This window comes from Trachymyrmex septentrionalis, unplaced genomic scaffold, assembly GCF_001594115.1.
Source record: "Trachymyrmex septentrionalis isolate Tsep2-gDNA-1 unplaced genomic scaffold, Tsep1.0 scaffold11, whole genome shotgun sequence".
NCBI classification, from domain to species: domain Eukaryota; kingdom Metazoa; phylum Arthropoda; class Insecta; order Hymenoptera; family Formicidae; genus Trachymyrmex; species Trachymyrmex septentrionalis.
In genome coordinates, this window is record NW_017304228.1 from 5,142,245 (window position 1) to 5,151,879 (window position 9,635).

At 34.8% G+C, this 9,635-nt stretch overlaps 3 protein-coding genes across 5 annotated transcripts in view; 2 read left to right on the top strand and 1 right to left on the bottom strand.

The window, feature by feature from the left end:
* Positions 1–253: 253 nt before the first annotated feature.
* Positions 254–2,010, bottom strand: LOC108751186 (cuticle protein 18.7-like). Its single transcript, XM_018491269.1, has 2 exons — positions 1,931–2,010; positions 254–809 (listed from the first exon to the last, which is right to left on the bottom strand). Exons 1-2 carry the CDS (start codon positions 1,940–1,942, stop codon positions 324–326), a joined length of 498 nt encoding a protein of 165 aa, XP_018346771.1. The 5' UTR covers positions 1,943–2,010; the 3' UTR covers positions 254–323.
* Positions 2,011–3,562: 1,552 nt separating this feature from the next.
* LOC108751177 lies at positions 3,563–4,458 on the top strand. Its single transcript, XM_018491258.1, has one exon. It carries the CDS (start codon positions 3,646–3,648, stop codon positions 4,387–4,389), a length of 744 nt encoding a protein of 247 aa, XP_018346760.1. The 5' UTR covers positions 3,563–3,645; the 3' UTR covers positions 4,390–4,458.
* A 1,423-nt stretch (positions 4,459–5,881) lies between these two features.
* The window catches only part of LOC108749043, a 4,870-nt gene continuing 1,116 nt past the window's right edge, over positions 5,882–9,635 (top strand). Inside the window, exons 1-3 of one of the 3 annotated variants that reach the window (XM_018487541.1) lie at positions 5,882–6,128; positions 7,508–8,101; positions 9,146–9,329. In XM_018487541.1, the coding sequence (XP_018343043.1) occupies positions 6,114–6,128; positions 7,508–8,101; positions 9,146–9,329 (793 nt within the window). In that variant the 5' untranslated portion in view covers positions 5,882–6,113. The remainder of the gene's footprint in view (positions 6,129–7,507; positions 8,102–9,145; positions 9,330–9,635) is intronic. The other 2 variants (XM_018487549.1, XM_018487556.1) reach the window with 2 other exon arrangements.

Sequence of the window (9,635 nt, forward strand, 5' to 3'; positions counted from 1 at the left end):
GCATTCTAACAGGCGAACAAGATTTCTATACAATCCTTTCAAATCTCATTTGAAACTCAAAATTCAAAAATATGTTCTCTCCGTAATTGATAATATTAAGTCTGTAAGAATATAAAAAAAACAATTAAGAAATTAATGATATTGACAATATTAAAATTTGCAATTATCCTACGAGAACATCTCGCAAAACTGCTGATCTTAATTTACAACAGGAAGGTAATCAAAATAAATCAGCCAGTGGATTAAAGCACGCAGGGAGATTCCAATTTATTTACACTTTATATATATATATATATGAGCCTGTATGTGTTAACAAACTTGATTCAACGAAAGTAGTAACGAAAGAGCGGTGCGCTACGATTCAGGATGACGGCCGGTTGCTCTTGGTAAATCGATTTCGCGGCTTCGTAGCCAAGCTTCTCGTTGATGTGGTTGATGTGCGCTGCTGCATGTTCTGCCTTGGCGAGGGCCACTTCCGGCGTATCGACGACGCGGCCGTCGAGCCCGATCGGCGCACCAGAGGCCAGTTTCGCCGTCACCGCAACCGGTTGCACCAGCTGCGCGCTGCTGTCGACCACGGCTACGTTGGACGGAGCTACATAAGCGAGCACGTCGGCCGACCTGGCAGCTTCCGCAGCCAAATTAATCTTCTCGTTGATGTGAGCGGCCGCGTGTTCAGCCTTGGCCAACGCAACTTCCGCAGTGTCGATCACTCGGCCATCCAGGCCGATTGGAGCACCGGGCACCAATTTGGCGTAAACCAGTGGCGAAGTAGCGAAGGCGCAAGCCAAGACGGCGGATAGAACAATCTGGAAAAAAATTGTGTTGTATATAATGTATTTTTCAAATAAATATTTATTTAATCCTCTTCGCAACTGAAATATCTATGACACACTTAATGATGTAAATCCTGTTTATTTATGTTAATTAAAGTAATGACATTAATTCAAGAAACCTAAATGATAAAAAAAAGAATGAATAGTATATTTTAAGAGTAATACATTTATATAAATGTAATATAAAAAAATTTAAATTGTTTGATATTTTTGACAAAGAGATTTATAATTGATATCCATTGTCAAAGACTAAGATTTAATGAAATTCAGAAATTGTTTATACATTAATTTGGTTAATTCTAACTTATGCATCTCTTTTATTAAATTGCATTAGATTGTACTTCAACAGTAATAACATGAATACATTTTTATAGAATGCATAAGGAGTCAACGCCAAATTCTATGTTGCGCAATAATAAATCGCAACATAGAATCTGGCGTCGATTCCTTACGCTCAGCTTAATGTATATATGTCTCATTTATACACTGAAAAAAAATCTTAATTTCAAAGAAATATCTCTTTGCTCGTATTAAAAAAAAATTATTTCTTTGGATTAATGAAAATTTCTTTGAAAATAAGATATTGTACTTTCAAAGAAATAAGATATTGTATTTTCAAAGAAATTTTCATTGATCCAAAGAAATAATTTTTTTTTAATACAAATAAAAAGATATTTCTTTGAAATTAAGATTTTTTTTTCAGTATATTTATCATTGTATTAATTAAAGAAGTCTTTAATTTAATTAATTTTTATTTGCTACTCGTAATTGTTATTTTTATAGAAGTTAAGAGAACTGTCATATATAATTATCATGATTCCTGTCCAGCAAGAAATATAAAATTTATTATTAAAAAACAATAATAAATTAGAAACAAAACTATCATATGAATGAATCCACAAGTGAGAAAAGCGCTACTTATATATAATAAAAATTGAGAGAAATGCAATTTGTAAGTCAATCAGTTTCTGTCGTTTATCGCGACCGACAATGTATAATAAAAAACCCACATAATGTAAAATAATAAAAAATAATAAAAAAATCACAGTAATCTCAGTACGATATTCCTTACAAAAGTCTTTATTGATACTCACTAAAACTTTCATGTTGAATGAAATTATTCAGCTCCTTAGCGCTGCCGATCAAGATCAGTACTCGCCAAGGTACTCGGCTAATATGTCGTGCACTACCCCGAACACGCGGCTTTATATACCCCGTGGGTAAAAGAGGCTTTATGCCGAACCAGGCACCACTACCAGGATGTATGCCATCACAACGTAAACATCAGTGTCCAATAAAAGCCGTCATGTATTTGACATTGACGCCCATTTTCACTCCCGTTCACATAATTACGAGTCGTATCGGCTTTGTTGATCCTCACAACGCCCGTCTAAATTGGTTCCCCTACCGACTCGATTAATCAAAACTTAAAAAACGATCGATCGAGCGATCGCCTTCTTTTTATCGTTACATCGTGATAGCTGATTTTCCTTCCGTTTTTTGTCCGTTTCTACCAACCTAGTTTAATTTTAATCTTAGTCCAAGTAACTCATGTTTTCCAAATTCTAAGAGTTAAAGAAGGATGAAGATCAAGTTAAATCGAGATTAAAGTTAATCTATACATTAGTAGAAACGGACATTATTTTTGGATTTAATTGTTAATTGCTGACGCAGATATTCAATCCTTCTTTAGGAGAGCTGCGTATTGTTTTGATGAAGGAAAAATTTTTTAATCTGGTTTTACACAGTTTGGTTTATGACAGTTTTATTGTATATAATTATGTAATTAATTAAATTAATTAAATTAATTTTGTTACGTAAGACAAATTTTTTTAGTTTCTTAAAAATGGAATTAATATTCTTATTTTAATTCCAGTTCTTAATCTTTAGTACACACGAATGGGTCATTCATTTCTTGCGCGTTTCTTTTCTTTAAAATACTAGGAACCCTTCGCAAAATAATGGTCTTCATCTTTATCTTTCTTTTTTATTACGCAATTTTACAAATACTTTCTAAAAATGTTAAAGTATATTTGTGAGAATTATGTAACTTTTAGTGTACAATATTCATATCTTCCGCATTTCTTTTCTTTGTCATATTAAGAGCATTTAATTAAATAATAGTAAATCTGTTCTTTCCTTCTTCCTAAGACTCTCAGATTTTAAGAGATACATATTTAAAGATATAATGAGTCTCTCAAAATCTATAATCGCTGGATTAATTAAAAGATATTAAAAGATAGATCGCAGAATGAATATGGATCAACAAATCTGTTTTTGTTGAAATAATTAAGGATCAAGTAATATGACAAGCAGGTAGGCAGGCATTCTTACCTAATCGAGCAGAAACGACAATAAGCCCGTTCTAGAATCTGATTACGCGATCGACGCCAACCATCGTCGCAGGCACGACCTTCTAGATCACGGTCGATCTGACGGAGAAATGGAAACGGGATCGGGTGTCTTCGTGACCTCGTAAGAAAGAAACGGAAAGAAAATCCCTCTCCGTTTCATCTCGTCGTTCACCATTGCGTCCCTCATCTCTTCTTATCCAACGTAAACTCTCGCTTTACAAACAGGCTTACCGAGCGAAACGGAAGCAGTTGACCGCATGCACCTTTTCAAATCGAGATCTCTCCCTTTGCGCCCTCCTACGCGATTGTCCTATTACATGATCTAGGAGGACTATAAAGGTGACCACGACAATTACGCCGGTACGAGTCGTCGAGTGCATTCCGCGACGTTACTCTATTCGTCGTTTACGATTGCGTGGGATCACCGTTTCGGCGTGAACTGAGTAAAGCGAGAGATGACATTATTCGCGATCGTACTACTCGGCTTGACCAGCCTGGTCACAGCCAAACTCACTTTTCTGTCTGTACCCTTGGCATACGCGACACCCCTGACTGCCCTTACATCTGATATACAAGTTGGTATCAACAACGGAGCTTTGGACGGACCGGAAACCGTGCACATCGACGAGAGGACGGAGTTGGCGAACGGGATTGCCAGATCAGCCGTTGGATCCTTACGAGAACGGCAATCGCTTTTTCGCGATAATGCGCCACCGATATTAACGTCTTCCGCGCCTCTTGGCGCTGATGGCAGAGTCGTGGATACGCCGGAAGTCGCAGCTGCGAAGGTGGCTCACGCGGCAGCGCATGTCCACGAGAGGATCAACCTAGCGAACGAGATTGCGAGGTCTAACGGTGGTGCACGGGAGACTTCGTCTGAGGTCGCCGACAGACATCCCGACAGCAGAATTCCGAATACACCGGAAGTCGCGACCGCGCGTGCCAACGGGAAGATCTCTCCGATGAACGAGGCTGCGAGATCCGGTGATGCCTTCCCAAATGCCGTGAACGGTCGTGTAGTGCCATTGGTACTTGGCAACAACGTCATCGCTACTCTGGTACCCATCAGTCCCAATGGCAAGCCGGACGTACCAGAAGTGGCTGCGCGTGGAGAACAGAATTTGGCGAATGACGTGAAATCTGTCGATGCTTTGGCGATCGCTGGAAGGGCGCTTGCTTACGGCAGATTAGTTTACTGAGGAAGGTTTTGCTGCTTAAAGGAAATACAGCTTATACTGAGAAAAAGATACTTCAAAATTTATTTGTAGGATATAATGTTTATTGTTTATTTTATAGAAATAAATCCTTGTTCATCTCTGTGGCGAAATAAAATTTTATTCCTAGAAAATAAACTCTATCTATTTTATTTTTTTATAATTAAGGAAAATGGCACATATTTCACAGAAATGTATATTTCGCTATCACAGCCCAATTTTGTTACAACTAATAAATATTCGAAAAAAAATGTCACAAGTAACATTTGCATTTACATATATCGCTTTTTTTCAGTGTATTTATGCATAACTTCCTATGAAATAATCACGGAATTTCGGATAATAATAGTAAACTACATGGAAAGAACAATTTTGTCGAAGTATTCTAAAAATTAAAATAATTTTGTTGGATCATTAAATAATTATAGATTTTTTTTCAAAATAGTTAATAAAATGGTTTACATATATTAAGAAAGAATATACTAAATTTTAATAAATATTTATTTCAATATAGTACTAACTAAATAAACAGTAAATATTTACCTAATAAAGGAAATAAATATAGTTAAATCAAATTAATATTTTTGTACCATTAAATATATTTTTATATTTTATAAAAATTAGGTAGTACTATTGAAATATTTATCAAAGTTTAGCATATTTTTTTCGATGATATTATAGAACAAGTTGACAGAATATTAAAATTTTTTGCAACATTCCCTCTACATAATTATTTAAGTAATTCAATAAAATTATTTTTAGATTTGTGTCTAGCTAAATTAAAAAAAGAACTATTCTTTCCTGTATTCGTAGATCTGTTGGAGACTATGAATTAAAGAATTCTTTCTAATAAAAAATGAAAAAAAAAATTGATAGAATAGGGATAGAATAATATATAATCATTCGTTTTGCGTGACAATTATTATCATCGCTCCAAACTTATATCTATGTATTCTGTACTAAATATATACAAATAAATAATGTACACATATATATACACCCACGTAAAGCCAATATATCGTAAAGGAATAAATTTATTATCTTACATGAATATGATACTTTATTTATTCCGCTCATATTTTACATGCTAAGCTATTCGATACTTCTTTCGATACAACGCAAATACAACAAAATTTTCCATATTTTATTGGTCTCTATAAAATTTCATATGAAAAATACTCGCGTAAAGCAGAAAAATTTCGCACCCCTGGGAACGATCAATCGACATCAGCGAGACGTCCTCGCCATCGAGAGGCGCTCCGTTGGATACACGATCGAGGTAATCGAACGATAAATTAGCAATAATCCGTGGTATTCTCCTCGTCGAAATCCCGGCTCAACAACCCCCTATGCAATAACGCTCGCGCGATGTTCTACGCGACCCTGAAGATCGACGTATTAGGGCATAGCCGGGCGGATCCCAGCCGGAAAAAAAAGCATCGTCTGGCGCTCTCTCGGGTGGAAAGTAAGCATCCGCGAAGCCGGATTCCGAAGATCGCGACCTCGAAGGAACCACTCGCGTGACCAGTTCTCACCGCGATGGTCCACGATAGCTATTTCGCGAATTTCGTCGTGGCTTTGTGGGAAGAGGAAGAGGACGCAGGAGGGCAGCATTAAGACGCCACAGGGCGTGGTTGCATGCGACCGCGTGCATATATAAACGTGTCCTGGCATCGAGGATATACCGCGGTGCCATCGATACGATCATCATGAAAAACGTATTCGTAAGTGCTCGTCCGATTCCTCGCGTGGGAGGATCGCGATTCTAAGGGCGCGATATTCATAAATCCATTCTTATTTCAAGATTGTCTTAAGTAATGTCTTAAGATGCTAATACGGTTCTGTGATTGATTTATGACATCTTAAGACTATTCTGAAGACGGTCTTAAATATAAGAACTACACTAGAAAAAGAATCAGGCTGCATTAATCGGGATTCTGAGTGAAAATGCATAAATTGGAATTTTCTAATTGAATCTTTTCTAATTCTAGAATTCTTGAGATAGATAATCAAAATTCTGATTGCTGTAATTAGAATCTTCCGGTTTATTTTCAATCACATAAATTTTTCTCAGTATACCGATTATGAATACTTATATCCGGGAAAAGTCAGAAGTGAAAATACGCTTTTAAAATATGGTTTGTTGCAAAAGATTATATTATTATATATATTTTAGGTTATATTTATATTAAACATCTCAAATCTTAGCTTCAACACCTCTTAGTTCTTCAAAAATTAACAATAAATATAAAAATTCTGCAATCACGCGAAATATAATTGACGGAATGATAGATCTTAAGAAAAGGGAAAAAGAGTTAAGTATTACAATATTCCAGAACAAATTTTTTTTTAATATATATATGTAGGCGTAAATATAATTTCGGATTAATGCGAACTTGGCCTGAGTATTAGCCAATGCTGCTGTTCGTTTTAGTGTAAAAATAATGATAAAAAACGTATTAATCTGAAATATATTTATATTACTTAATCTTTCAGAAAATTTTAAGATTTTTATATTTATTGTCAATTTTTGGAAAAAAGATTAAAGAATGTTTAAAACTAGTGTTAGAATTTTTAAGATGGATACAAATGGATTTTTTTGTAACAAATCGCATCTCACAACGCGTTTTCACTTCTGATCCTCCTCTTAAACTCATTGACTTTACTCCTGACTGCTTCAGAATTGATCCTTCGTTCAGTTTAACTTCGTGTGTCGAAATTATCTTTACGAAAGATTGTTCGGAGCAAATCGTCGAGAATCAATGTTTAATTTTCCTATTAAAACATTTTATTTTCTCTGTCTAGAAAAAAACCATAAATTTGTATTTTTTATTTTGTACAGTAAAACTATATTAAGTTAACAACTTTTTTTTTTTAATATTCTTTTAAACACTTATATTTCACAAATGATTCTCTCGGTACAATGGGAATTTAACTTGAACCATTCTCGCAAAGTAAATTGCTGATGCTTATCATACCGTAATAATATCATCCAACGATACTAATCCGTAATTCTAAACATCTAACGTTTCTCACGTATCTACGACAGGTCTCACAAACCGCAAAGCAAAGTATATGAAACATAAGTTGATCTTATTTTCAGCTTTTTATTGTCTACTGTTTGATAGACACCGGCTTTGCTAAGCCACCGGTGTTCCTAAGCTATCAAGATAGCCTGGGTCAATACAGTTTCGGCTACAGCGCGCCAGGATCAGCCAGATCGGAGGTCAGAACGTCCAATGGCGCGACCAGAGGCACTTACAGCTACGTCGACGGAACCGGTGTTATCCAGACTGCGCAATATTTCGCCGATGGCGAGAATGGATTTCAAGTAATCGCGACGAATCTCCCGCAGGCACCGCTTCCGGTCCAAGACACACCGGAGGTGATGGCTGCGCGCACTGCGCATCTTCAGGCCTTGGAACTGGCCCTCAAGAGGGACGAAGAGGCTCAGCATCGTGAAGAGAATCGGGAGAATGCGCTCGAGAAGAAAATCGTGGGAGATCAAGGTGATGCGAGTCTCCATAGGAAGCTAGGACAGTTGGAAGCTACGATCACGAAAATTGCATTGAACGAAGGGGAGCAAAAAGTGTTGGAGAACACGAAGAATATCGAACCGAAGGACAGCGACGAGATTCTGCAAGCAATTGCTTCGAAAAGCGGCATTGACAAAGCAGGCGAGAACAACACGCAAAAGGTATGTCAATCATGAAATGTCAAAGAAAATAGGCTTACAAAATGTAACCTTCTTTGCAATTATATTGTGACGTACGAAGCAAGAAAAAACATAAAAAAATTCTTACAAAATATATTGAAATATAAATATTTTTTAAATTAATAATATTTAAATATTTCTGTTTGATAGAACACATTTGTAAAATATATCGAAAACTCTTTCTTTATTTTGGAATAAAATGAAATTATTAAAAATAAATTTGTTCCAGCTCTCATATAGTTTGATTCGTTTTCAAAATACAATTCCAAATATATGAGACTCTTTTCAGAACGTTGCTTTTTGCACGATTCATTTGAAGAAAAAAGAGAATAGATAAATGATGCAAGTTTTAGTTAAAAAATTAGATCTGTTTGTTGATTATCGAAATATAAGAGATGTTTTTTAATACATTTTGTTTAGTGAAAAATATTTATATTTTAATGTATTTTGTGCAATTTTTTAATATATTTTCTGCTTTCATCTTTTGACATTATTATATAAGATAGCAATAAGTAAACAAAAACTATAATAAACTTTTAAGGATAATTATTTAATTATAAGTATATTTTTAACAAAATGAAAATTATAAAGCCATACATTTTTTAATGTATATTTAAAAATAATACAAGAAGTTTGGCGGCTATTTATAACTTGGATAAAAAATTATTTCAATAAGAAGTAGATATGTTTTTTAATAATAATTAAAATGAAATGAGAAAATTTTTATTTAAATTATCAAATTGCATTATCAAATATAAATATTGATCTTATTGAACTTTCGTACGTATACATGTAACATTCATTTTTACACAGAACGTATACATTTCCAATTTTAGTCACTTTTTGCAAAGGTTATACACTTTTTAAAAAATGCAACTTTAAACGACATTTTTAGTAAACTTTTCGGTCCTCGTAAAAATTTTACATATTCTTAAATCGGATAGAATGCCCGAGATAGAAAATATTTCAAAATATTTCGCTCCAAAATTTTCGCTTCATTGACATTTGTTGTGACACGATCTGCAGGAATTCGTTGGAAAATTATCGCAGGAAATTATCGACGGCTCAAATATCCCAGCGATCCCATTAATCTACTCGCACGTGCCTCTATCTCAGGTGTTGAGACAACAGGCGGTGCCGATATTTCGGATCTCCTATGGAAACTACGAGCTGGAGCCTTCCGTCATATCGGAGTCATCGATCACTCAAGGTCATTATGATTGTAATTCACATTACCGTTCACTCTCTCTTCTGTTCTGCTTATAAATATCAAGTCGCCGTGGGCTATTTTCATTAAATAGTTGAAGCTTTCTGCTCGATATAGTGCTCCACTAAAATTCTATACACATCGTCGCGTTGATAGAAAAGATACATATCTTGAAATTAGCAACTTTTTAATAGAACATTTTTATAATTCTGAATTGGAACAATTTTAATTATTTTAGGATAGCTTCAATTAGGTAAAAATTTAAATTATTAAAACACTAATATATATATATATATATATATATATATA

Bases quoted from the DNA above. Each gene is read 5' to 3' on its own strand.
- LOC108751177 (XM_018491258.1), top strand. From the start codon at position 3,646: ATGACATTATTCGCGATCGTACTACTCGGCTTGACCAGCCTGGTCACA.